Source organism: Dermacentor andersoni, chromosome 5 (assembly GCF_023375885.2).
Source record: "Dermacentor andersoni chromosome 5, qqDerAnde1_hic_scaffold, whole genome shotgun sequence".
Classification (NCBI taxonomy): Eukaryota; Metazoa; Arthropoda; class Arachnida; order Ixodida; family Ixodidae; genus Dermacentor; species Dermacentor andersoni.
Window position 1 is genome coordinate 50,421,763 of NC_092818.1, and position 26,673 is coordinate 50,448,435.

General features: G+C 47.1%; 1 protein-coding gene and 1 pseudogene across 1 annotated transcript; one reads left to right on the top strand and one right to left on the bottom strand.

The window, feature by feature from the left end:
• Positions 1 to 3,449: 3,449 nt before the first annotated feature.
• LOC140218658 (U2 spliceosomal RNA) lies at positions 3,450 to 3,611 on the top strand (annotated as a pseudogene).
• A 5,781-nt stretch (positions 3,612 to 9,392) lies between these two features.
• Positions 9,393 to 26,419, bottom strand: RpL4 (ribosomal protein L4). The gene is made up of 8 exons (XM_050177616.3): positions 26,313 to 26,419; positions 25,485 to 25,734; positions 20,110 to 20,408; positions 17,692 to 17,821; positions 15,328 to 15,484; positions 14,280 to 14,363; positions 14,046 to 14,205; positions 9,393 to 9,627 (listed from the first exon to the last, which is right to left on the bottom strand). The coding sequence occupies exons 1-8, from the start codon at positions 26,313 to 26,315 to the stop codon at positions 9,433 to 9,435; spliced, it is 1,278 nt and encodes a 425-aa protein (XP_050033573.1). The 5' UTR covers positions 26,316 to 26,419; the 3' UTR covers positions 9,393 to 9,432.
• Between the last annotated feature and the right edge of the window lie 254 nt (positions 26,420 to 26,673).

A 26,673-nucleotide genomic window follows, 5' to 3' on the forward strand; every position in this document is an offset into this window, starting at 1 on the left:
TTTCGTCGAAATTAATCCGGAGCTTCCCACTACGGCGTGCCTCATAATCAGATCTTGGTTTGGTACTAAAACCTCGGAGATTATTTTTATTCATTTAAAAATTTTTCTTTTGTTGCATTAGCATGCGAGTAAAATCAACCCTCTGCTTACACTCAGTGACTACTTTTCACGTCAACGTGACGAGTGTTAGTTACACACGACCACTTTACTGAAGGCACTATACCGTGTCCAGTGGCGTAGCTAGGTCGTCTGGCACCCGGGGCCCATAGGTCTTCTGTCACCCCGCCCGGGTGTAGTCGAGGAAGTCGAGGATATCAACGATTTCCGGGTGTCGTGACATACACGTCATGCATGCATCCTGATATACAGGTATATGGCCAGTTAAACGACCACGACGTCATCACGACTGCTTAATTAAGAGACTAGTAGATAGACTCAAAGTGCCTAAAGTATACAAACAAAGAATGTTAACCGCATAAGAAAAATTACAAGGCTCCACTAGATTTAAAACGTACACAAAGATTGGCCTATACCAACCACCCTGACTTTTTTTCGGGTGCAGTCTGTCTACAGCGTCTTGGAGTACATTTCTGCGGTTAGCATTGTAACTTTGGCACATATTGAAAGTCGATCATAATTCGTGACTGCAGAGTATACAGTATTCCGGAGGAGGAGTTATTGTCATGGACGATGCTGTGTGCATTGCAAATGAGTTGTCCTTGGGAAGATGGCAGTGTCCGCGTTGTGAGAGTCCTGCTGAGTTTTAAAGTAAATGAGTTCAGATCCGTAGGAATTGCTCTGAAGTGATTTTTTTTATGTCCGCTCAGTGAGCCATCACTTTTTAATGCGAAAGCGTCAAATGGCTCATTGAACGAAAAAGCCTGCGTCTGTAGCGGCGAAACGGCACTTAAATTCCCAATGGCTGCGACGCCACGGCAGCACGAGCGCGCTCCGACGGAGAAGAGCAGGAGAAAGGGGACACCTGCTGTCCCAGTAGCGTGCCAGATGTTGTGTGAGGGGAGAGAGCAGACAGACAGACAGACAGACAGACAGACAGACAGACAGACAGAGAAAGAACTTTACTAATGGTCCTGAGGAACCGCGTTAGGGTACCTCCCTTTTCAGGGAATCCCCGTAGCCGTCGCGGGCCGCACCCACGTCGGGGTCGGAAGATCGTGGTGCCAACATGCGCTCCTCGCCACTCCGTAGACGCTTCTCGAGCAAAAATGGCGCTGAAGCAAGGCGCGAGGGCCCACGTGATGCTATTAGGCCAATAGCGACGTCGTCGCTATTCTCAGTCGCAGCAGGAGGGAGGTCTCCCTGAGTGCGAGGCCGCGCTGTGGAAGTGGTCGCGGAGGGCGGCCCAAGGCAAATAGCGACGCGGCGGCAGCCTCGGCCAGAGCGCGCGAGGAGGATGCGGTATTCTTCAAAGCGTGGCACTACTTTACGAAGTTTAAGGGGTTTTAGCGCCACGGCGATGCTCTCTCCCCTGTGGCGGGCTGTCCAGAGGGCCTGCGACAGGGGAGAGGGCATCGCCGCGGCGCTAAAACCCCTTAAACTTCGTAAAGTAGTGCCACGCTTTGAAGAATACCGCATCCTCCTCGCGCGCTCTGGCCGAGGCTGCCGCCGCGTCGCTATTTGCCTTGGGCCGCCCTCCGCGACCACTTCCACAGCGCGGCCTCGCACTCAGGGAGACCTCCCTCCTGCTGCGACTGAGGATTGGCTGCTGTTGCACGGGTGCTCGCCGCCACCAGATTACCATTCCTGCCGGACCCGCTAGGCCCTTCCTGCCGGTTTACTCAGCCGCTGCCATGGCGACTCTTTAACCCCCTACTCTCCTACCTCCTTTGCTCCCACTATCTCCCCCCACCCCTGTTGACGCTGAAACGTGCTCCCGCAAGGGCTGCAGAAAATAGCGTTAACCTTTCCTTTTCCCTTCAATAACCACTTCTCTCTCTCTCTCTATTGGCCTAATAGCTTTACGTGGGCCCTCGCGCCTTGCTTCAGCGCCATTTTTGCTCGACAAGCGTCTACGGAGTGGCGAGGAGCGCATGTTGGCGCCGTTGCTACGCTCGAGCAGTGTGAGTGGCGCCAAGGTCGAGGAGGGAGCGTGAGAGAGGAGAAACGAGGAGGAGATCGAGTGTCGCTTTACAAAGTTTGAGGGGCTTTACGCAGCGCCAAATTACCTTCGCTCTCGGAAACCCGTTATCCGCGCGTTCCTTGTCCGCGCAAGCTATTGCCTGCGTTCTAACTGCGCCTCGATAAGGCCAAATCAAAACGCGCCAAGCCAGAAGGCCTGTGCGCTCTGCTTTATGACGTCACGTTACTTGGATTAAAATTTCCATTGTCAAGCCCGGTGCCAAATATTGGCAAAAGATAAATATATACACGACCGTTGTTGAGTGACTTGGATTGGTGGGGTACTTCAGACCAAACTGTTCTAGCACAAGCTGGGTGAACCATTTCTTGTCTGGTTTTTAAATGTCCACATTGAAATCTCCAATTATGATCGATCACAGGGGTACACTGTCATCACGGCTAAACCGTACAAAGTGTACGTGTGGTCATGAACTTCTCGATATCACACTTGGGTGTGCCTGGAGAATATATATACACACTGGATATTACAATTCCGTGTATCGTTTCTACGGCACAAACATCCGCGCAGTCGGTGGCATTGTCCTCTTGCGAGGCAAGGGTGTATGGTTGCACATACATTTTGTCCTTGGCGTACACTTGGCAACTGCCTCCTGCTCGTGAGTCGATGTGCTGTTCACTAATGATTATAGTATACCCACCGACTTGAAACAATGGATTATGGTCAATTTCATTTATTAACACGTGTCGCAGAAAATCCGGTGTCGGCGTCCCGAAGCAGCGCCCCCGTGAGCGAAAATTCCTGTATATATTTAGGTATATGTATATGCCACGCCTTGATATATGGCATGCGGTATACGTGGGTTATATTGTCGCACCATTCTATCACTCAAGTTGTTCATACCTGTCTTGCATATACTTGACAAAGTTATTCCTCAGAATTCTGAGAATGACAGCCCGCAAACAAACGACGTGAAACAAAACAGCGACAGCGCGTGCCTTTTATGTTAAATCTTCTCAGACTGAAACATTAAAAGTGCGAAACAGTAACAGAAACTTGAAAATGATGCAACTTTCTTGTCGCGGCTGTGCACTACCTCCTGGATCGGCCCGCGCAAGAGGCCGCGTTTCTACCAGAAAGCTCGCGTTCGTGCAGAGCGTTCGACGCCAGCGTTTCCCGGTAAACATTACGGTTACATAAGCCGCAGTTGCCGAGAAGCGTGAGAAGCTGTCAGGAATCTTTGAATGCTTTAAGCGTTCACCAAATTTTATTATTATTAGGGGCGGAGTGCTTTAAGCCTGCGTCTCCTCCGCCGCAGGTCGGCCCTGTATTGCACAATCTCCGCGATCGGTTCACGCTCACTTTTATTGTCGACCAAACGCGAAAAATAGACGAAAATCTTGATTTACTGATTTCAATTTATTATCAGTAAGGGCGGAGTGCTTGAAGCCTGCTTCGCCTCTGCTGCGGGTCGGCCCGGTATTGCATTACCTCCGGGAATGGCCCACATTTTTGCCTACGGACACGTCAAATACAATGTGGGGTAAAGGTGGGGTGATGTGGGGTAAAGGCGCTATAAAAGCAAACCATGCTGTACTCGCATTGCACACATACCAGGCGTTCAGTCTGCCACTTGTCCCGTTGAAGGTTTTGCGAAAAAAATCGGAAGCCAGCATTTCTATAAATTTTTTCAGACATGTCTTATTTATCTTATTAAACTAATTAAAGTGCAGAAAATGGTCCAGTTGATTTTTTGATAAGTAATTTTTGTCGTAAAATGGTGATAAATGTGCTAGTCGCGCCAGCAATGATAAGTAACTAATGAATTGCTGAATTGAGTAAAGCTTTGGCCTTCATTTAGCTAAGTGCCTATGCAATGAACTACGCTAAGTGCAACGTGATAAATATTAAGGAAGTAATGTTCGAAAAACTAAGCAAAGTGAAAAAGAATTGCGAGCTTGGACGAAATTTATTTGCAAGATGAGCTGTAAATGCAAAAATATTGCATCAGTTTCTTTTGTTCGACTTGGTTGCATGCATCTCTATGAATGACTGTGCAAAATTTCATATCAAAATATTCATTCAGAAAAAAGTTATCAAAGATGGCGTAATATGAGGTACGCGGAGCAAAATCTTTTCAGAAAAACGTAAACAAATCTTTCAAACCACGTGAAAGATGTCAGACAGCACAGAGGCTTAAATGCACCAGCTTCATAGCTGGAGCATCCATGAAATGCGCTATTCTTTTGTTGGTGTGGCTGCTCATCGACAAAATAAAACGAAAAAATGTTTTACGAATATTTATAGAAAAGAAATAGCACTGATTTTCAGTTCCGCAATATGAGGGTATGGGTTAGAAAACTCACTGCAACTCCTAAACTAATGATGACAGGAAGATAATTTCTTTTGCAACATGTTTGAGCATACATAAAATGTAAAAAAAAAAGACTTTTGAATGGTCCCTACAACCACAATATTCCCTCTCCATAGAGACCTTTTTTTTTTTCGATTTCTCGGAATTGAAAACAATAACCAGTCATCTCGCACTGCTGGACGCAGGTGTTCTGTGGCAGCACCGAGACATATTGCGAAAGTCGCAACTCGGCTGGGAAAGCGTGTGACGGCTTGTAACCGTCGGAGGAGAGATGAAAAATGGCGGAGCGTGCCGAGAAAACTGACAAAAAAAAACCGGCGTCGCAGTGGTTATGTCGGCATCGGTCCCTTCAAAAGAATGTTGCCACTCTGCATGAAGCGGGGGAGGAGGTGCGCAATGAGGCACCCTGCCATTGGTATGTTGGCGCCTTGAAACGCACCGCAGAAATTTTGTAAATAGCCATCGGCTTTTTCAAAAGATACACGGAATAAGTTTTACACACTGTTCATACGTACGTGCTATGTATAAATGCTAGGCCATTGCCTTATATTTGGCTTGTTTCGGAGTGTTACGAAAGTTATCGGTAACAACATGGCAGCGGCGACGCAGTTACATTTTTTGCCGAGCTTTTACCCCAGAGCAAGTCTATTAACTGCATAGATAGGAAAGTTGTAGTAGGTTTATTTTACCACCGAACACACAAACGTTCAAGGTGGGGCAGCTACTCATTTGTTACATTCGAAAGTTGCTAAAACCGGTAATGCTACAAGTGGGTTTGACTGTGCTTCTGCCTAGATAAAATGTTTGTTCCTTGCACTTGAATAGTGACAAGCGTGTTGGACTGTAGCCTATTTCAAAATAACCCGTGCCAAGGAGCTATTGATAAATTACATACTGGTGCTTCCCATGCGAAAACTATGACCCAATTACGAGGGACGCCACAGTGAGGGACTACGGATTAGTTTTGACCGCCTGGGGTTCTTTTTTAACGTGCACAGTACAAGAGCGTGTTTGCATTCTGCTCCCATCGGAATGCGGCCGGCCGCAAACCCACGACCTCAGCAAAGCAACGCCATAGAAAAACTGAGCTAATGCGGCAGGTACCGAGGAGCTACTGCAATGCTTTTGGTCATGCGATTGGTATGACAAGGTGATCATTTCTTTAAATTTTTGTGGAATGTTAAAAAATCGCCTGTAGCAGATACCGCAATTCTAGCCCTTGAGCTGGATTATTCAGAGGCGGAGATTACTTGCATGATAAATCGAAACACATAATCAACAAATTAACAAAAAATCCACTATCTTTTGAATTACGGTTAAACCTCGATATAACGAAGTCGGTAAATTACTTCGTTCTACTGAAATTAGTCCTCTTATGCAAATAAATACGGTCACTGATTGATTTTTCTGACACACAAAGGGGCCGCAGAATTTCTCTAATTATAGGGCAATCGAAAAAAGCAAACTTGAGTAAGAAAACAATTTTGATGAATTTGGGAGCCGGCGACGGATGATACTGTTTCAGGTCACGTACGTCGACGATGTCTTCTCGGCGGTATGAATTAAGCGAAGCTAAAGTGTACTAGAATATACGGTCTAGTACACTTTAGCGAAGCCAACCACGCGTTCGAATACACTCCGTCCTCCGCGGCCGATAGCGTCGCCCCTACTGGGACGACGCAATCGGGAAAAGAGCCGGCAGGGGGAAGCGAATGCTTCGTCGGCCTCTCGATCCAATGGGTCACCGAAACTCGAGATTACGCAACCTCCAATACAAAACGTGTAGTAAGACGGCTTACGAAGTGGCACGCCTACTACCCCCACTCTGTCCACGAGCTCGCTTCCTTCCCCCTTCTTTACTCGTGCGGGTAAGGCGGCACTCGTGAAGCCGCCACCTTTGTCTCAAAGGACTTTTTTAGTACTAGTACCGAGCACAACTCGCACCTAAAGCACAGTGCACAATAGGATCTCGTCACACATAGACTTTATACGCAACATCAAGCGTCTCCACGTCGGCGGTCGCTCATGTCGCGCGATTCTAGGTGCGTTTGCGAGCAGCCGTTTGTAATTCAATCATTTGACCACCTGCGTCAGCGCAAGTTTCCAGTATCTCGGCATTCCTTTGCGGCAGCAGTGAAATTTCGTTACAATGAAACCTTGTACATACTTCGTTATACTGGGGTTCAAAATACACGGTGTTCTATGCACAACAGGTTATGAAAAGTTAAATACTTCGTTATATAAATAATTTCGCTACAGCAGTGTTTAACTGCACTCTATGGCACATACTGAAATTTACAAATTGTAGCCAGCGAGTTCAAGGCATATCCAACTTCGAATGGATTTCTAGAATGACGCACGTTTAGAGATGTGTGCCATCAAACTTGCCCTAAATATTCACTGTTCCACTGAAAAAAAAATCATCTATTTACGCAGTGAATCACTGAACTGGAATGCCCATGTATTTCATCCCACACTTTGGGAAATATCTTTGAAACTGGCATCAGACTAGAAATTTGAAGTGGATAAGTCTTGCATGCTCACTAGCTACAATTAACACACTGCAATGTGTGCTGTAAAGTAATTGAGAATTATTGAATTTTTGTTTATTTGGGTGTTTCGATTTCTCATGCTAATAATGTCACCCCTGAATAATCAAGCTCAAGGGCAAGAATTATGCTACCTGCCACCGGACATTAAAAATTTCTTAAAACAAAAACGATCAACCTGTAGAGAAGCTATTATTTAAGGGGGGGACACGGGTTGTGGCGACCAAAAATCGCGAAAAAAACTCGATTTTTTTTCTTGCATTTTTGGAATGTACAGCTATTATTGCATCTATATTGTTAATTTCATACCGATAACATCAGTATTTTAGCCGCAGTGACGCCTTATACGACATGTACTAGCTGAATTTCAGGCGGAACTTGCGCTGAAACGGCATATTTTCCGAAACGCGCGCCTGCTCTTCCACGTGTGCTAGCGCGGACATCTTGGTCTCATTTGAAAGAGCCGACTTTTCCCTTCAAATTCCCGCCAGAACGGGCCCCATTCAGCCATTGGCCACTTGTAAAATGCGCGGCAAAGAAAGGTACTAGAACGCCCTCCTATTCGTCACTCGGTGCACGTGACTTGAGCTTGCCTCCCGATTGGCGGAACTGCATGGCCATCGTCTGCTCCGCGCTTGGAGCCGCGCACTGAGATGCGCCATCTTGCCCCAGTGTCAACGCGATATCTGAAACGGAACGCAAATTTCGAACGCGGCACAAGTTTGGTGCGCAAAAAGTGGGACGGACACTCATCGAAAACTTCAAAAAACGCTCAGGACGCCACAACCTCAGCGACCGATGCCGAAATCGTCGATGCAGCAACGGCAGGCCTAACGACCGCATCGGCTGCTGCGGATACTGTGACAAGTCCGCCAGCCGTTGACCCTTCGACCCAGCGCTCGCGTACGGCAAGATACGATCTACCGGCAACCCTCCAAGCGGGAGGAGGAGGAAGCGAAAGCCAAAGCAAAGCTATCGGAGTTGTCTTCCGCTCCAGCGACGGAGAGGAAACGCGAGTGTGGGTGACAGCACCGACGATGCACTTCGCCCGCCTGATGGGACTACGTTTACGATTGTGGATTTGAGTGCCGTGAACACATTATTAACATTTGCGAACTGCAACATCTGCAGTGGTGCCTTATAAATCGTCCGAGACGAGCGGGAATATGGACTCGCTGTGAAGCTGCGTTTTATGTGCGCAAATTGTGGAGAGATTGCGTCGGTGTGGAGCTCGCCGCGCGTTCACAGTGCTGAACGAATGAAACCCTTTGCTGTGAACGTTTTGGCTAGGCGTGCCATGCAGGCAGCGGAGAACCGACAGACCGCGCTCAATGACGTTTGTCTCGTTGATGGGCATCAGCCGTCGGGCTCTTCACACGAAAACGTGCCAGACCTACGTGAAGACGAAGTTGACGCCAGCGGCCGATCGCGCGTCGCGTAATCTGACGAGCGACTGCGCGCGGTCGGTTCGCGAACTTTACGCCGAACTGAACGTGGGTCATACTGGGAACATCGCTGTGTGCAAGGGCCTCAAAGGACATAATGAAAGAACTATGTCTAAATCCGAGCGAGCAAAGTCGCACCCTCATGGCCGAGAAATATAGGCGTCAAATGACAGCATCAGCCAAGAAATGCAAAGCATCACAAAATTTGCGCCAGTCCCTCAAAAAGCGGCACACCGGAGCTGCGAGTCAGCAGGACTACATGCCTGGTGCCTACTGAGCTGTTACAGCTGTAAATTTGTAAATAAAGTAGGGTTTTGCACGTTTTCTCAAAACATTTTTTTGGGTCACTTCACTAGACTGTCGAAGTGATATCTCATGATCTAGAACAGCTAGAGCACTAATTCTTTCTTTAGCAGAAAGCCTAATCTACATATTACAAAGTGCTGAGAGCAGAATTTCAAATTTGTGCGTATGTATATTTCCATTTTATGAATTTTCTTTTGGTGTGGTAGCCTTAGGTCAAGGAAAGAATTTTGATCACCTGCAGAATGGCTAATTAAAATTTCATTTGAAAATTTTTTTTGCAGCATTGCAGTTATTGCACATTATAGTATCTAGCTATGCAATAATATTCAATTTCTGCTCAGCAGTTTTTTTTCCATTGTCTCCGGAAACAATAGAGTGGCAGCACCGTCAATCTCCTGAACTAATGAACCTACAAGAAAGATTATTGCATATTTGAAATCAGCACGAAAAACTAAGTAAGCTTGTATATTTTCATCAGATTTGGCCATAAGATGCAGGTAATAATCTCCACAACCCATGTCCCCCCTTAATGTCACAAGCTTCTCTTTTGTTTTCAAGGTTACTGGACCACATGCACGACATCAAAGGCTGCACACCAACAGAGAACAGCATTCGATAAATGCGCAGGGACCCTCTTTATTTTATGTGAAACGGTTCGGTTCACTTCTTAGCCGCTGCTGTCTTGGCTGTGCTCTTGGCCTTGCCTTTGGCGCCAGCCTTCTTTGTGGGCTTCTTCGACGCAGCGGGGTCCTTGACCTTGCCACCCCTCTTTTTGATCGCAGCTGCCCGGCGGGTCTCGAAGGATTGTTTCAGTGCAAGCTGCCACGGCTTCAGCTTGCTCTCATCCAGCTTCACCTAGAAAGATATGGATAGCCATTGTCACACTTCTCTCTCAAACCACACTATTTTCAGGAATTCCAACTTGTAAATTAAGAATGTTGGAACTAAGATTCGGTCAAAAATATTGTATTAGTACTCCAAATCTTTAGTGTTAAACATTTGCAGACTCCGTCTCGTACGCTTTGAACAGGTCCTCTGCGCTGCAGCCACAGCAAGAATGATCTACGCCACAAACAGAAATGTTTATCAAGTTACTTCATTAAATATTCACTTTGTGGGAAGTTCTGTCATACAGCAGTTCCATAAGTTGGCATTGCTGCTGCACAGGTAGGCTCATATACAGTTTTTGCCCATTAGAATGGATCCGCACACAGCATACTTTCGGATATATAACACTTTTCTTGATACTTAGTTTGGTCTGCCTATACAATTTATGCAACAAATTCCAGTTTGAACAGACCCAGCTATAACAGGCTATCAATTGCAACAGACACGTTTTCGAGTAAATTTTGTTTAGATTGTGTAAATGTGAGTGTTTTCATGATTATTTGTTCTTGAATTCGACCCTTGCATTGTGGTGAAGAGGAAGACGAAGAAGGCGCTCTTGTGTCGGCTGTGCGCGCGATCAGCGTTCGTCTACTGCCAGTGCAACTAGACTGTGCCTAGTGCTTTATTATAAAGTTCGAATTATCCATAAATTCGAATTAGAGTCGCGGACCGATTTTCCGGACTCCAAAAATTCGGACATGCTCGATTATTCGGTTTGCTTCGCGGCACCGCCATTCTCCTTATAGACCATAATGTATAACAACTGCCGAAAGTTCGAACACCTTAAAACCTCTTGTCTGATTTTTCGGACACTCCTTGAGCCAACTCGATCGAGAGCACCATGCTTCGACTGACCGGTGCATGGTTCGACTTGCTGAACGCCATTTTTGTTTTGAACGGAGCTTTCTTGCTGCCCCACGAAGTGGCGCTACTGCAAATCCCCGCTCATCATCATCGTTTCTGCCTGGTTCGGTAGATTGGCTATACAGCAGTTCCGGTTTCAGCTTAGTAAGCCATGCCAAGACAATCTGACAATCCAGCAGCTGATTTGTTTCTTCGCGCACGACGCTGCAAGTAGGCGACGTTTTTCGTTTGTGCGACTGGTGTTGGCATGGTGGCGCTTGCTTTTTGTGCTGTGTCGAGGTTCCGGTGATCCAACGCGGCATACAGAAACATCGCGTCAAGTGTCTAATGGCGCCGACAGTGCCCGCGCAGACTGCGCTGGGGAATGCCGGCAAGCGGGTGCCGGGAGGCCTAAGATTTGTCGCCTTCCGATGTGCTCCCTACTGACGCGGAAAATGTTCTGCCGAGACCTGCGCAGTAGTTGCATTGCGATTCCGGACACCGGCTCACAGTTTCACAGGCGCTGACACTGCTGTACTGACATGCGCAGAACTCGACGACGGCGAGATCATTCGTCAGGTTTCTGCTGCACCGCCGGACGTCGACTCCGAGTCGGAAGATGACGCACCATGTGCTACGCTGCCGTCGCATGTACAATCAGTGACTGCTTTCAGCCGCCTATAGTGACCGTACGGCCCTCTCTGAGATTCAGGCTTACCTGATTGCGCGCAAACGGAACAGCGTGCAACGGCGCATTCACGGTTTCTTCAAGCCTACTGCCGAGCTCGAATAAGTGCGTTGAAATAAAGGATTCCATTTTTTTTTCTTAATCTGCTTTTTCGGACACCTGTTTATTCGGACATTTCCGCAGTCCCCGTGAGGTCCGAATAAACGGTCGGCGACTGTATTGAAGTTTGAATTAACGAGCTTTCAGTGTAGAAACACATGGCTGGCATGCTGCGGAAACTGCGGCATCTGTCTTCACTACTATCCTAATACGGCATGTTTCCGCTAAGGGTGGGTGAATATTTTAGCTGTGTTACAAGCGTTGACGTATGAATAGGGTACACTTCTAACGTATCAGAGTAAATGTGGCTACTATCGTTGCCGCTCGCGATTTCTTGCGTGCCCACAAGTGCAGATGAGAAGAATCTAAAGACGCCTTTTTTGTTGTTGACCACAACCGTTATAATGTCTACACATAATAAAGGCAAGCTTGGTTGCAGCTTTTTTAAGTCATGGAAGTGCGGAAAGCGATGAAAGTAATGAAATGAGGCATCTACTTAAGAATGTTTGGTACGTGCAGACAACTTGGTTTGTCTTGAAGTCGTTCCCGTAGCATTCGACAGATGGTAAGCGCGATCAATATTAGCTAGACTTGGCACACGACATATCGCTGCGGCAAGTTTGAGGTGCGATTATTACAAGGGAAATTAAAAATAAAATCTAATTTTGACGACAAAATTCAGGGACGCAATCATTATGTGAGTAAATACGGTAACTCCTCTTGCCGGATTTCATCAGATTATCTAACTCCTGATAAACCATCCAATACAGTCGAACCCGACTATATAGAACCCGTTTACATCGAATTATTCTATATATCGAACAATTGCTGGTCACGGTATAGTTACAATGAGTATATATTTCTTTCTTTAGATCACTATATATCGACACTGCCCAGCAAAAAATACTCCTGGCCCGCCTACAGTGCTTGCTCAGACAGCCAATCAGAGGCTCTTGTGCGCTCTTCGTGCAAGATGGCGAAAGTGCGAGTCGTCTGGCTGCTTCTCTGGTTTATCGTGTTTGCGCCTTGTGGGCCTTCTCCCGCAGTGTTGCCGTGATGAAGCGGCAGAATTCGCCTTTCGTCGTGAAGCTCGAAATCACAAATCGCGTCGAACGCGATATCCCCGCAGCGTGCAAGATTCCGAGGAGCACTCAGCACGATTAGGGCTAAAGTGGCCAGACTCGCAACCCGGTGTCCATGGCGCCCGACGCGTACGCACGGCCGTGTACGAGGCGTTCTTCATACGTGCCGGTTTCCGCGTGCTCGGTGATGACTGTAAATTCTGATGAATGCAACGAAGCCGTTGCCGGTGTTGCCGAAGTTTGGAGCGAGCTGTCAAAATTTCCGGGACATTCGAATCAACGGTGGACGAGTTTGTGAGTGCAGATGATGGTGTCGCGACGACGGTAGATCCCGAAACGAAGACTACATCGCCGACATCGTACCGAGCACAAATGAAAGTAGGCACGTTGAGGAAAGCAACTACGGTCCTTTGCCCACATCTTCCGAAGTGATTCGTGCACTCGCATTAGTCCGGTGCTTCTGCGCGAATGCGGAAGGTTGCGGCCTCAGCTGCTCGGACTCCTTAGACAACGTGGCGAAGTGCGTGCGTCGCAGGCAGCGAAATTGCCCAAGCAGAAGAAAATGCAGGACTAATTTATGGAAAACTAAGCTAGTTTCTTCAATAAAGTGATTTTATAAATGGTATGTGCTTTTATGACATCCAATTATTTAGCAGGCTTATATCGAATTATGCTCTCTATCGAACTGATAGGAGTTTTTTGCGAGTTCGCTATAGCCGGGTTTGACTGTACTAGAAGTCATCATCACCTAAACATCTCGCCTTATTTTGCCCATACAGACACTCTTAAACACAGTGTCGCATACATGTAAACGCAGCTATTGTTCAATCACCTAAGGAGCAGTACTTATGTTTCTAACACGCAACAGTTCTTCACAATGTGAAACAGCTGAATAAAGACCACGGTTTCATCTTGACTGAATGCATGTTGGTTACGTGCCCTCAAAGCTGTGTGGTTGCCACTTATGATTGCAGCAATAGTGAATGTGGTTTCGGCTGCAGCGGTTGTGGAAAACAGTAGTTTTGTTTCAAGGCAGTGCAATGGCCGAGCATGCCACCAGTTGAAGCTGTCGAGAAGAGCAATCCTACCGCGGACCGCAAGATGACATCAAACTAGTTGACTACATCGTGATGCTGTTGCCAATTAGCTAAGTGGCAGGAAAAAAAAATTATCAGGATGTGCACGCTGTCGTGGAAAGCATGTCTCACATGAAGACATGTCTTGTGTTGTGGTCACATTGTGAAGGAGGTTGTGCTCATCACGAGATGACAAGAATTGCAGCTCCCGCACTGCTTCTGTGTAAAATTGTAACGGGATAAGTTGATTCATTCAGTGAATAAAAGTGTGCTGGTGCAGTAAACACCTCTTTACTGTTCTCATGAGTTCCTCGATAATGCAACACTCAATTTAACTCAGACATTTCTTTCAGTGTGAAATCCGAACCAACTAGGTTTTAGTGTATCTCGAATCCTGATATTAGTTCTTTCTTGTCAAATAGCATTAGCTACACATCTCTGAAAAATGTTCTTCCCAGCAACGCAAAATACTTGCTCCAAGATGCACCAAATCTACCCTATAACAACACAAGTGTTTTCGTTCCGAGCTTTCACCCTTGTCAGGCAGTGAAATATCGACCAAGATGAAATGGGGGAGAAAGCAAGAGAATGACTTACTCCCTTCTTTTCAGCAATCAGCAACTGCCTCTTCATCTTGCGCTTCTGGTTCAAGAGGATTGCAGCCCGTCGAGTCACTGCCGCATATGGATTGAGCCTCAACATTGCATTGGTGTTCTTCAGCGGGTTCTTCTTCTGGGTGCGACGGACAACGCGTTTCCTACGCCGACACAATTTGTTGAGGCACCAATTGTCACGCAAAAGACAAAAAGTGAACAAGAAAGTACGACTTACTGCGGTGCCCTAAGAAGGTGACGGATTTCCTCGCTCTTGAGTATGCGGTTAATATCCGAGTTCGTCATCTGGGGCTTGGGCAGACTGCAAGAGAGAAAATCATAACTTGAGAGCACAGTTCTGTGCAGTAATGATGCTCGCAGAACAACTCGTAGTAACCATTCAATGTAGAATGAAAGCAGAACAGCACCTTCGAAATTGACACTGACTAAATAACATAGGTGTCCAACGTTGTTGCGCAATACAACAGCAAACCAGATTTGATACAAGCAACAGCTACCACTATACGTATGCCAATTTCACTGTGGCATTTTGCGAGGCTGGCTGGTAAAGAATAGCTACATTGTACTGTGGGCAACCTGGCAAGCGCCTTGCAAACAAGGCAATATCCTTGCCTCTCCATGCTGTGTAACTAACTTGCTACTTATGGCATTTACCATACCCCAGAATGCGCACCTAATATTTACTTTTTTACTTTGGTTCAGAGTAGATAAACCTCATGACCCAATACAGCCGAACCCACTTATAACAATATTCAAGTGCCACAAGAACTGTAATAGCGAGGAGGCTTATTATTATATTTTTTCAGAAGGCACGGACCATTATTTGCCTCGTGGTGAAATACAATAAAATACGTGGTAGAAAGCAAGAAAACAGCACTTTCGTAGAGCGCTATCACCAAAAATTGTGAAAAAAAAAGAAAGCCAAATGCGGCATTGCGATTGCGCGCTGCAGTCACGTGGGGCACAGGGCACGCTCCTATTGGCTCCCGTAGATTTGAATTGCTGACGAACCTTTCCTGGGTGCAGAAAGGTTCGTTGAGAGACTGCTTGGTATATTTTCAAGAGTCATTCGCGTAGCATTCGACAGATGGTAAGCACGATCATCATTAGCTAGACTTGGCACACGACATATAGCAGCGACAAGTTCAGGGGTGCGATCATTATGCGAGTAAATACGGTATTTCCGTGTTTGCTTGAGAATACTGCCCCTTCGACGAAAGCTAGCAGCAGTGGAGAGCAATGCGGCTATTCTTTAGTGAGCTTACTTGAAGTTCTTCTTCTCGGATGAGGGCTTCTTCCATGTGCCATAGATCTTGTCAAGTCGCCGGAAAGCACTCTCGGTCCAAATGACGAAACGACCCACATGACCACCAGGCGCCATCTTCAACAGGTTCAGCTGGTCAACGCGTAGAGTGTCCACACCTGTGAATTAACGCACACAAAGTGGGTGAGCAATGCTGCACCACTCAACGGTCGACTCTTGGCATAAAGAATGAAGAGAACTGCCTAAAAGGAAAGTAACATGTTTGGAAAGGGTACGTTCCAACCGTTAATGTACCACTGATAACCAAAATATTTTTAACACAAGAACTACCGCATTTACTCGCACAATGATCACACCCCCGAATTTTGTGCCATGTTTTGGTTTCGATTGTAAGTCGACCCCCCACTTCCGATTTTCACATAAAAAAGGTCGACTTACAGTCGTGTAAATACGATAGGTGCGAGAACGAATTAGGAGCATAAACGACACTGCAAGTCTGATTTTTGAAACAAAGTGCTGCCGATTCCAGCTTCAGTGCGGTTACTCTTTGAGCATTTTCAAGGCCGAGTCTACATAGGTACAGTCAAACACGGCTATATCGAACTCGCAAAAAAAAAAAAAACGCCTATCAGTTCGATATAGAGCATAATTCGATATAAGCCTGCTAAATAATTGGATGTCATAAAAGCACATACCATTTATAAAATTCCTTTATTAATGAAACTAGCTTAGTTTGGCATAAATTAGTCCTGCATTTTCTTCTGCTTGGGCAATTTCGCTGCCTGCGACGCACGCACTTCCCCACGTTGTCTAAGGAGTCGGAGCAGCTGAGGCCGCAACCTTCCGCATTTGCGCAGAAGTACCGGACTAATGCGAGTGCACCAATCACTTCGGAGGATATGGGCAAAGGACCGTAGTTGCTTTCCACAATGTGCCTACTGTCATTTGTGCTCGGTACGATGTCGGCGATGTAGTCTTCATTTCCAGGCTCTACCGTGGTCGCGACACCATCATCTGCACTCACAAACTCGTCCACCGTTGATTCGAATGTCCCGGAAATTTTGTCAGCTAGCTTCAAACTTCGGCAACGGCTTCGTCGCATTCATCAGAATTTACAGTCCTCACCGAGCACGCGGAAACCGGCACGTATGAAGAACCCCTCGTACACGGCCGTGCGTATGCGTCGGGCGCCATGGGCACCGGGTTGCGAGTCTGACCACTTTAGCCCTAATCGTGCCGAGAGTGCTCCTCGGAATCTTGCACGCTGCGGGGACATCCAACTTCTCATCGCGTTCGATGCGATTTATGATTTCGAGCTTCATGACGAAAGGTGAATTCTGCCGCTTCATCACGGCAACACTGCGGGACAAGGCCCACAAGGCGCAAACACGATAAACCAGAGAAGCAGCCAGACAACTCGCACTTTCGCCATCTTGCACGAAGAGAGCACAAGAGCTTCTGATTGGCTGTCTGAGCAAGCGCTTTAGGCGGGCCAGGATCATCTTTTGCTGGGGAGTGTCGCTAGATAGTGATCTAAAGAAAGGAAGGATGCTTGATTCTGCAACCCGTGTGGGAGCACGGCGAAGCGTCGTCAGGGGAGAGGGGTGGCAAGTGAAAGATGATAGAAAAAGAGGGAGGATGGTGGCCTAATAGACTCCACTATGTGCGACACGGGGAGTGTCGACGGCTCGCCCGAGATAGCGCGTTCACGGTAGAGAGAGCGGTTGGAGCCGCGCCGCCGGGTTTCCCCGCTACCGCGAGGGAAAGCCAACCTCTGGGGGCACTTTTCCGCCGCTTGACGTTCGATATATCAGGAGTCACTGCAATATTTGTTCGATGTAAGCGTAATTTTTGCTATATATACTCATTGTAACTATACCGTGACCAGAAATTGTTCGATATATAGAATAATTCGATGTAAACGGGTTCGATCTAGTTGGGTTCGACTGTATAACGAAATACTGGTGAACAACCACTTTTCATGTAACTATCGAGTTTGTTATAAACAGGTCCGGCTACATTTAAGTTACCGACAGCTTGCAACGTTCTTGTTATGCAATGCTAGGAGACTCCAAGCACATGGATAACCACAATTTCTTGCCCAAAAATTTGTAAGCATTAAATTTTGTGAAACATTTCCCGATATTTGATTCAAACTAGGATTTTTCTTCTCAATTCAATTTGATATTTGATTTCATATCTAGTACTCAGTACTCGCACACCCCTAGCATTTGGAGCTGTTATGCGCAAGAATATAAGGCAGTCTGGAATTCCTACAGACATCATAACTACCAAGCACTCTATGCATAGCTGTTGGAGTCACCGTCTGAGCACCTCCCAAACAACCAGCGTCAGCAGTACTGACCAGGAATGTTCCTAAACGCGCGGGTCAAGCCGTGGTCAGCTTCGTAGATGACAAGTGGACCAAGCCTCTGAATGCGCCGGCGGTTCCTCATTTTCCCCTTGCCAGCACGCAGACGACGAGACTTGTACACCTGGCACAAACAAGGAGTGCAACACGAGCATAAAATTTTGACCACTGGCTTCATGGCAGCTTGCACAAGAAACATTTCAGACATGATGCAACTAACAGCTGGAAAGTAAAACACTTTTAACAAGCTGCTTACATTGCCCACAAATAAAGAATGCTTTACAAGCACATTACCACCAGCGACTAAAATATTGCCACAACATTTTGGTCACAACACACACACACACAAAACTATGCTCAGCTAAAAACAACGAAAGAATTTCAAGGTTTTGAAGGACAGCTACGACAAATAAGAGATTGCAATCACGACCAATATTTACGCTGAAATTTTGTTCGAAGGCGCTCGTTCAGCAAAGAGGACTGGCTGTCAGAAATACGCAGTTATTTTTGCTGCTAAAATGTGGTAGCCTTAATTTAAAGGATGCCAGTTATGCTAGTTACTGTAGAAACATGAAAACTCTTCAAGCAGCAAAATTTTTTTCTATCACTTTGTAAGAGCATAACTGCTAAAACAGATTGAACTTCTTACAAGTACACATCTTAATTTCATTAGTGAGCACCAACCTAGCACAACAGTACATCGTGCAACTTGTGAGCTTGGCAGTTATTTGATTGTGTGATTTGGCCTTGCCTGAAAGCTGCATTTATAGGCCAGCTGCACACTGAATTGTCATTAATTTGCATCTCCTTAATTCAATATTTCAGATAACTTGAAGTAGCCACTGCCGTCCGTCTAACAATGCATTGAAAGCAATATGTAAAGCATTCCGCTGATTCACACTGAAATCCGCACCGCCATCGATAATTCGAGATCCGCGGCATCGTGGATGGGGATAGTGCTAGCGTGTGGGAGCACGTTGGCATCACCGTGCGGGCCGCGAAAATTTGCTCTTTCCCCCTGCGGCCCTTTGTTTAGGCCTGACTGGAGAGAGATGCATTTGCACGTGGCCAGGCATGGCCTCCACTGCAGGTTGCTTCTCTCCCACTCTCAAGACCTTCAAGATAAAACGTGGCCACCATGCTGCATGTTCTTTCTTTTTTCTTTTCGTTTTTCATGTGACACCTTGGAGGCTATGGTCTTTCTTTACGGTAACTCTTACGGTCTTCTTTACGGTCTTTCACCGATAACTTGCCGAAAACACGAAATATCAGCATCACCAGCAGCGAATCAGGCTGTCAACATGGCGAGTCAACACAAGCTGGTGTTTCCCCGGCGATTTCCTCGAGCCGGTCATGCTCAACTTGAGTTATCTGACTTTAGACAAATGGTCTAAATGGTAGACCATTTGGTAGGGTAATTAAATTTTATTCCTAGACATATGTCAATGGCGCAGATGCAACGGTGTGCGAACACCAACACTTGAACTGCAGAATTAGCACAATGTTGTCAACAACAGTGTGGTGGAAAATTCTCATTTTGAAAACTTCATGGGTGCACACCTTGGGAAAAAAACTGTCCAGTGACCACGCAAAGCCCCTACTGCAAAACCGTTCAGTTTTCACAACTGTGCTGTGTACCCACAACGGGTGGCTAATCGTTTTTTGAGCACAACAAACACAACCTCAGACTCGAGCCACGGCATTTCCGGGGATTTCCAGCGCAATACTCTCAGTCTTTCATGAGCACCACATCCCCCTTATATATATGGCCACTGCCCCGATAAGAACAGCCAAAGCTCGCGGCCTTTTTTGCACCTGAATAACGTTTTGCTTTGCTGAATACACTGCATTTTGACTTACTCACAGTTATGGCATAATTAAAGCTTGACTGCTTTGTCTTTTCTTGAGTGGTCGCTTATATTGAATTACCGCTCATAATGAATTTTTTCGCCGTCCCATTGACTTCGTTTTAACTATATGTGAAGCTTCTGCCATAAATTTAGTTGCAAGCAAGCATCTTGTCCTGTTCTTTCCGTTTTGTCTTTGCGTTGAGATTTAAAAACTTCCTACAATGTATAAAACGAATTCCCGACAGTTTCCCGCTCTCTGGATGAGACCAATAAAATGTGTTGTCAGGCAAGTTCGTTCATGATGCGAAATTAATAGAGAGAGAAAAGAAGAAATGCACAAGACGAAACAGTGGAACCACTAACTGATGTATTTTGATACATGCATGCACAATAATACCAACAACAAGGACAATTGAATAAAGAACACTGCCAGTGCTTTACCAGAACTAAGGACCTTGTCAATTTAACCTTTTCAGAAACCTGTTTTCGTCCTTCCTCAAGTTGACAGACATGTCACTAACACAACCACCAAGCCTGTGCCTGGTGATGAAAAGAGACTAACCTTCTCCACGTCGGTCCACGCCTTGACTTTCTTGAGGAACAGCACAGCCTCCTTGGTCTTGGTGAGGTCCTGCACCTTGTCGCTCACCACCAGCGGCACCTCGGGGATCTGCTCAATCTTGTGACCCTTGGAGAGCACCAGCCCCGGCACTCCAGAGGCGGCCACCGCCGAGCAGATGGCGTAGCGCTTCTGCGCCACGTTGATGTGACGGTGCCAGCGGCGGTACGTCTTGGTCGGTGCAAACATGCGGCCACCACGGCACATGTTGCCAAAGGCACCCTGGCCTGAGCGGTGGGTACCTGCAGGCGTGCGTGGCAGAAATATGAAACTTAATGGGAGGGGACACGAGAAATTCCACAAATTGTGCTTTCAACACATACCACACACGCAAGATTAAAGTTAATAGATTTCATAGTGTAGATCAGGAGCACCTGAAAATAGACAAAACAGGACATGCATTGTACAGTCAAACCTTGTTAATATGTACCCGCTTAATGCGTAATTGCGGTTTAAACGTAGTTGCGAAGATTCCCCCACCCAGGCCCCATTGAACCCCATATATTGGCTGACCGCTTAAGCCGTAGTCATTCGGTGCCCACCAAATGTTTAGTGTGTACAGTCAAACCCGGCTATATCGAACTCGCAAAAAAACGCCTGTCAGTTCGATATAGAGCATAATTCGATATAAGCCTGCTAAATAATTGGATGTCATAAAAGCACATACCATTTATAAAATCACTTTATTAACGAAACTAGCTTAGTTTTCTAGCATTTTCTTCTGCTTGGGCAATTTCGCTGCCTGCGACGCACACACTTCCCCACGTTGTCAAAGGAGTCGGAGCAGCTGAGGCCGCAACCTTCCGCATTCGCACAGAAGCGCCGGACTAATGCGAGTGCACCAATCACTTCGGAGGATGTGGGCAAAGGACCGTAGTTGCTTTCCTCAATGTGCCTACTTTCATTTGTGCTCGGTACGATGTCGGCGATGTAGTCTTCGTTTCCGGCCTCTACCGTGGTCGCGACAGCATCATCTGCACTCACCAACTCGTCCACCGTTGATTCGAATGTCCCGAAAATTTTGACAGCTCGCTCCAAACTTCGGCAACACTGGCAACGGCTTCGTCGCAGTGATCAGAATTTACAGTCCTCACCGAGCACGCGGAAACCGGCGCGTATGAAGAACCCCTCGTACACGGCCGTGCGTACGCGTCGGGCGCCATGGGCACCGGGTTGCGAGTCTGGCCACTTTAGCCCTAATCGTGCCGAGAGTGCACCTCGGAATCTTGCACGCTGCGGGGACATCCAACTTCTCATCGCGTTCGACGCGATTTGTGATTTCGAGCTTCACGACAAAAGGCGAATTCTGCCGCTTCATCACGGCAACACTGCGGGAGAAGGCCCACAAGGCGCAAACACGATAAACCAGAGAAGCAGCTCGACAACTCGCACTTTCGCCATCTTGCACGAAGAGAGCACAAGAGCCTCTGATTGGCTGTCTGAGCAAGCGCTGTAGGCGGGCCAGGATCATTTTTTGCTGGGGAGTGTCGCTAGATAGTGATCTAAAGAAAGGAAGGACGCTTGATACTGCAACCCGTGAGGGAGCACGGCGAAGCGCCGTCAGGGGAGAGGGGGTGGTAAGTGAAAGATGATAGAGAAAGAGGGAGGACGTGGCCTAATAGACTCCACTATGCGCGACAGGGGGAGTGTCGACGGCTCGACCGAACAGCCCGAGGCAGCGCGGTCACGGTAGGGAGAGCGGTTGGATGGAGCCGCGCCGCCGGGTTTCCCCGCTACCGCGAGGGAAAGCCAACTTCTGGGGGCACTTTTCCGCCGCTTGACGTTCGATATATCGGGAGTCACTGCAATATTTGTTCGATGTAAGCGTAATTTTTGCTATATATACTCATTGTAACTATACCGTGACCAGAAATTGTTCGATATATAGAATAATTCGATGTAAACGGGTTCGATATAGTCGGGTTCGACTGTACTATTAGAGTGTTTTAGCAGAAAGTTTTTGACGGTCCGCTCCGCTCTCGCGTACCCGCTCACAGTTAGCGGAGCGGCGGACGAAGAATCAGTTTCAGTGGAGCGCCCGGCTGCGTCCGAAAGGCATGTGCTCGCCTGACGCGCCACCTTGCTGCAGAAGGTAAAACCGCTATGAACATAATACTCAAGTTGTAAGAATTGCCGCAATAAAATATTTGGAATTACTCAAATGTCTGAAGGCATTTCACGCAATACATTGCGCTTTCATTTATTATATATATATATATATATATATATATATATATATATATATATATATATATATATATATATAATCCTTACATTAACGAAGCCGTTACGCTGTGTTGTAGCCAAGGCAAGGTTTATTGCTATTTCAGTACACCTAAAACGTGGTCCTCATAAACAAACGCGCGCACATGGCAGGGTTCTGGAATGGGTTCATGGCCACGACCTCCCGAAGTAGAAGATCTTCGTGTCTCCTAAAGTGTACTCTAGGTTTGCGCTTTACAAATCCCCATTCAAACGAGCTCGTTGACGGCCCAGCAGCACTGGGGGCAGCCATTTTGCTTCGCTAGACCCGCTAGACCCGCTCGCCGCGCTCCGCTGAGAAAGCTTTCTAGCGGAGAGTGGGCTCCCGTCCGCTCGCCCGCTCACGGGTCGCGCATGCGCACGTGCGCTTCCGCTAGCCCGCTGAGCGGACCGTCAAAAACGTTCTGCTAAAACAGCCTATTTTCTTTCGTGTTCTATGTGCACAGGCACAAAATTGGCAAAATCTCGTGTGCAGACATTTGATTCTTGAGCTGCAACACCTGGACGACAGCCGCCAGCGGTACTGACATTAAAACTTGGCCACCATGACATATTTCCTGCTCCTACAGCTGTTGCCGACTGCAGTGCACAAAAGCATGGCCTCAGAGATTGACTTCTGGTAACGCAAGAAGCTCCCGGTAAGAGTGTGAATTCGCTGACCTCGTTGAGCGCCACCCAATTCAAGTAGCAACAGTGCAGGAGCGCATATTATTTAAATGCGTAGGCATTTCTATGCTTACCGAACGAGAAAAATGTCCCTCTGCCCCTCCGTCCTGTAAAACCACCGCTTTCAAGACAAAGCCAGCAGCAGCAAGCAACTGTACCTTCACGTTGCCTGTTGCTTCAACGCGAAGGAGGTGGTGAGAACACAGTGCTCAAGAAGCTCTCGGCTAAGCCGCACCCTGCCCCTTTCGCAGATCACTTTCAAGATGTGGGCCCGTGCATTTCTCTTCAGCGTGCGGAGTTAATATCGGGACTCTGTCCGCATCGCAGATTGTTTTCAAGATACGGTCTGCATAACCATGCCATATATGCAGGCGCTGCTGGTGTACGTTTGATCACAGTTCATGATGGTTCGACGCAGATGGATAAGGCGCTAATGAGCGATATGGGCTTATAATGATTGGAACGTTGTCAGCGCACTGGGTGCCGCCATCCGCACCAGTTCGTGTGACTACAGCGCTGTCGTTCGTCTGTACAGGTCAGATCAAGTTTAATAACACTGATAATGACATCAGGCTGCGTGGAGAGGAGCAACTGACCCAATGCTTATGCATACTTAGACAGCTTCCAGAGAAATTTCTGCATGAATTTTTTTAAATTCCAGTGTACTTGCAGTCGTGCTGTTCCACGGTATTTGCTGTGGCACGTCATGTTTATGTTATCGGGAAGTTGATGCTGCATCAGTGGAGTTATCTGATAGCGACATTGTTGCTGCTGTCGCACCTTGCCCATCCTCAAGCTAAAGTGATGACGACAAAGACGATGTGGAAGTAGATGACGGCCTTTCATTATATGACGCTGCGTGTGCTTTCAGTGTCATGTGAACCTTTACAGAGAAGCAGGGCCTTGTGGACAATCTCGCTCGTGGCCTTAGAGTTCGAAGATGTACGGCAAGGCCACCATGGCGGCATGCTAAGATTGCTGATCTTTTGCTGCCTACTTACAAATAAAGCCTGTCTGTGTGTTCATGTTTGAGAGCATTGTGACTTAGTTCTTTTCCGGCCGGTAGCAGCTTCTAAACTGGCACTGGCGGTTCATTCGTACATTGTTTAGTGCTTACCTAAACATAGTTCCCAGCCGACTCCGTATGAAGGAGGTTTGACTGCGCACGATGACGCCAAATGGTCTACCATACTGAATATGCTGCTCTCGACAAGTTACTGCCTTCATGTCTGGCTAAGGTCATGTCTAAACTTAGAACCATCCACACATAACTGTCAGAGCTGAAACAAGTGAAAACACCTCGGCAACTCCAATTCTGGGGTTTGCACATTAAAACCAGAATACAATTAGGAGGCATGCCGTTGTGGGGGCACTTCGGATGAATTTTGACCACTAATGGGGCCACTGCAGCGGGGTTCCAATCCCGCACCCTTGGGTTTAGCAGCACCATGCCACAGCCACCCACAACACCACGATTGGCACCCCTTGGCAACTCTGGCTTTTGGTCCTGGCAAGGGAGGTCAAGCCCAGTGGCCATTGAAAGCGCATATGTGACACAGCGATAGAAAGTACATATATTTATATTTGAAATTGTAATCCCGAGATTCGTACTCGTTGGGACAATGCCCACAATGCCTACTGAGCAAATTGTTAACAGGTTTAGTTAGAAGTGCACCAAACGAGACATCTAGGACAGGATATTCTTAACTAGCAACTGACAGACAACAGTAAACTTTATTGCACACACACTACACCGGTGTTACGAAAATGAGCAGCAGCAGGGCGCTTACATTCTCATCGGCACGTTTTCGCACTCAAGAAGGCAATGAATGGCTGGCTGATGGAAATCCTATCACTGCCTTTTATATAAAATGCTGCATTAATGCTCGGAGCAGTGCTAGTGTCAGACTGGTCAAGCAAACGAGACTTACCACACGAATACATTCCTTTTTACAACAAGGCAGTGCGATGTGCCACCACACAATTCACTTTTATGCAACTTTACTGTCCTATACATAATTCGATATTCATTCTTTCCATGTGCCCCCACCCCATTCAATATGTACCATGTTCGTCATCGCGCCTCTCATTATTGCCTTTGCTTTACTTCCATCTACTTTTGGATGTTGCTTTGATTGATGCACAGGGTTTAGCGTCCCAGAGCAACGCTGGGGCTATGAAAAACGCCGCAGTCGGGGGCTTCACATCTATTACCTTATGTCGTTTGACGTGTGCATACACAGTTTTCTTTTGCATTTCACACCCATCAAATTGCGGTCGTCGGGGCTGGCAATGAAACCCGCCATTCCAGATGCAATATTCTGCGCACAGGTCTTCCGGGCGGCAACGCTCACAACAACGCAAGCGGTTTGCTCTCGAGGCGGACTCACCTCCGCCGCGCACGCGGGGAATACGCGCCACAGCACGGCCCGTGCCCCAGGACTCGGCGGAAGTCTGGTGCCCAGCTTCCTTCGACACGGCGTACGGCTGGCGGCTGTTCTTCGCCATGTTCATGTGGACGAAGTTCACGATGTCGGGCCTGATGGGCGCCTTGAAGACGGCCGGCAGCGCCACGGTGGCGCCGGACAGCTCGTTCTTCTCATTGTAAACGTTGACCAAAGGTCGCGCTAAGGTGTACGCCTGCAAAAGAAAAGCGCGAAAGTTGCAAAGACTCTGCTGTCACGCTCGCGGTATCTCGATCGGTATTTAGGGCTGGACAGATTGCACTCAAAACTAGGGCGGCACTAAGCGGCCGGCGCATGTCATTCATCACTACGACGTGGAGCGACGTAGCAAACTACTGCGACGCTAACCGCACGATCCAGACCGACAAAAAGATGCCCCTCCGACACTGAGCGTGTCAAAACTCGCGAGACAAACTCCTGTACCACGTGGCGCAAGTCTGTAGAACAGCGATGTGACAGGCATTACGTCAATCAGACACTGATGAATTACGTGAAGCACGTAAAACCACTGCATCGATTCAACAGACTACATTAAGCAACACGTAGCATGCGGGCCTGAAGACCGCTTTCTTTTCTTCTCACGCTATTTACCGTTACAAACTCACGCACTAAGCCTACTGCTGCCGGCTTCCAATCAAGCGAAACATTTCGCACGCAGTCAGAAATTAATGCGCTAAACATACCAGCGTAATCTCAACGACAATATATGATGCGCTAACAGCGTAAGATTTCATGGAGAAATTAATTACTTACCATTTTTAAACGCGATTATGTCACGGAGACTACCTATCGCCTGCGCATATGGCGACGACGGAGCCGAAAAAGGGCGTAATGATACATGCACACACTTTTCAGACCGGAAAGCCGGAACCTCTTATACCAGAAACTGCCGGAAACACACGAGCAGAAAGAGGTTGTTCCTGCCGCGACGAAAAATAGATCTCAAAAGAAGCATTTTTTTCCTTTTGTTCAGTACAAGAGAAAACTGTTTCTATGTTACTTTTTATGTATACTTCAAAATAATGTATCAAATTATCCGTTAGCCATAGTAAAATATTATATGTTTCACAATTGCTATCGCTGACGTTTGTGGCGCCATCTCTTGTAAACACCC